The sequence below is a fragment of the Sciurus vulgaris genome (genome assembly GCF_902686455.1).
Source record: "Sciurus vulgaris genome assembly, chromosome: 7".
In the NCBI taxonomy this organism is placed as follows: domain Eukaryota; kingdom Metazoa; phylum Chordata; class Mammalia; order Rodentia; family Sciuridae; genus Sciurus; species Sciurus vulgaris.
The window spans coordinates 54,841,322-54,843,157 of record NC_136467.1 but is presented as its reverse complement, the minus strand read 5'-3'; the positions used below and the strand labels follow the sequence as shown (position 1 = coordinate 54,843,157).

At 55.0% G+C, this 1,836-nt stretch overlaps 1 protein-coding gene across 1 annotated transcript; it reads left to right on the top strand.

The window, feature by feature from the left end:
• Positions 1-245: 245 nt before the first annotated feature.
• On the top strand, positions 246-1,337 carry GPR6 (G protein-coupled receptor 6; the record flags this gene model as incomplete). The annotated part of the gene is made up of 1 exon (XM_079146418.1): positions 246-1,337. The coding sequence occupies one exon, from the start codon at positions 246-248 to the stop codon at positions 1,335-1,337; it is 1,092 nt and encodes a 363-aa protein (XP_079002544.1).
• Between the last annotated feature and the right edge of the window lie 499 nt (positions 1,338-1,836).

Genomic DNA, 1,836 nt, shown 5'->3' with positions numbered 1-1,836 from the left:
CTCCGCGAATACTCAAGACAATTCAGGCTACCCGATGCATTTCACTCACTCACTCAACAGGTGTTTATTTGAGATTAGCACTTACTTCTACTTCACCGCTCTGCTCCAGGGTCCCGGGGTGGGATGGGCAATTTGAGTGGGACAATTCTAGCCGGGCACCTGCGCGAGGAGAAGTTCCCTGGCAGTCTAAAAACACATCTGACACCTGCTCTCCCTCTCTAAGCAGGGTGCTGCATCTGGCCGCGATGAACGCGAGTGCCGCCTCGCTCAACGAATCTCAGGTAGTGGCAGCGGCGGCCGAAGGAGCGGCTGCGGCAGCCACAGCGGCAGCGGCACCGGACACCGGCGAATGGGGGCCTCCTGCTGCGGCTGCGGCTCTGGGAGGCGGCGGCGGAGCTAACGGGTCCCTGGAGCTGTCCTCTCAGCTGCCAGCAGGGCCGCCCGGACTGCTGCTTTCGGCAGTGAATCCATGGGACGTGCTGCTTTGCGTGTCGGGGACGGTGATCGCAGGCGAAAATGCATTGGTAGTGGCGCTCATTGCGTCCACCCCAGCGCTGCGCACGCCCATGTTCGTGCTCGTAGGTAGTTTGGCCACCGCCGACCTGTTGGCGGGCTGTGGCCTCATCCTGCACTTCGTGTTCCAGTACGTGGTGCCCTCGGAGACTGTGAGCCTGCTTACCGTGGGCTTCCTTGTGGCCTCCTTCGCCGCCTCCGTCAGCAGCCTGCTAGCTATCACAGTGGACCGTTACCTGTCCCTCTACAACGCGCTCACCTATTACTCGCGCCGGACTCTGTTGGGCGTGCACCTCTTGCTTGCTGCGACCTGGACAGTGTCCCTAGGTCTCGGCTTACTGCCGGTGCTGGGCTGGAACTGCTTGGGCGAGCGGGCCTCCTGCAGCGTGGTGCGCCCGCTGACACGTAGCCACGTGGCGCTGCTCTCAGCTGCCTTCTTTGCGGTCTTTGGCATCATGCTCCACCTGTACGTGCGTATCTGCCAGGTGGTCTGGCGCCACGCTCACCAAATCGCGCTGCAGCAGCACTGCCTGGCGCCGCCTCATCTCGCAGCCACAAGAAAGGGCGTGGGAACGCTGGCCGTAGTGCTTGGCACTTTTGGTGCCAGCTGGCTACCCTTCGCCATCTATTGTGTGGTGGGCAGCCACGAGGACCCAGCCATCTACACCTACGCCACCCTTCTGCCGGCCACCTATAACTCCATGATCAATCCCATCATCTATGCCTTCCGCAACCAGGAAATCCAGCGCGCCTTGTGGCTTCTGTTCTGTGGCTGTTTCCAGTCCAAAGTGCCCTTCCGCTCCAGGTCCCCCAGTGAGGTCTGAAGGGCTCCTTTCACCAACACCACACCCCCAACAAGCCAGCCTTTGGTGAGCTTACTGGTGCCTGCTGATGAACTCAGAGATTCCAATAGTGTGAATCTGATTTTAGGGGAGAAAAAAGAGGGACAAAATATAAATGCAACAAACTCACAAGGACAAAGAGGCTTGTTGGCACTTTACATATACAGTGTATACATGTGTACATATATATACAAATATTTGTATCTTCTGGAGATGTTCAGGATGTGAGCTTCCTGTTCTGTGAAAAACTACCAAAAGATGTGGTTATATACTTAAACTGTACATCACATTTGTCAAGTGAAGACATTCCAATACTGCTTAATAATAGCACTTTATTTTCAGCTGCTGAACTGCCAAAACAGTGTTGCCATTTTCAAGGGCAGAGAAAAGGGAGTAAAAGGTGTATTTTTGTTGTATGTGATAGAATATTTTGCTGCACATGCATCAACAAATGACAACATATTTTGTACACAAATAAACA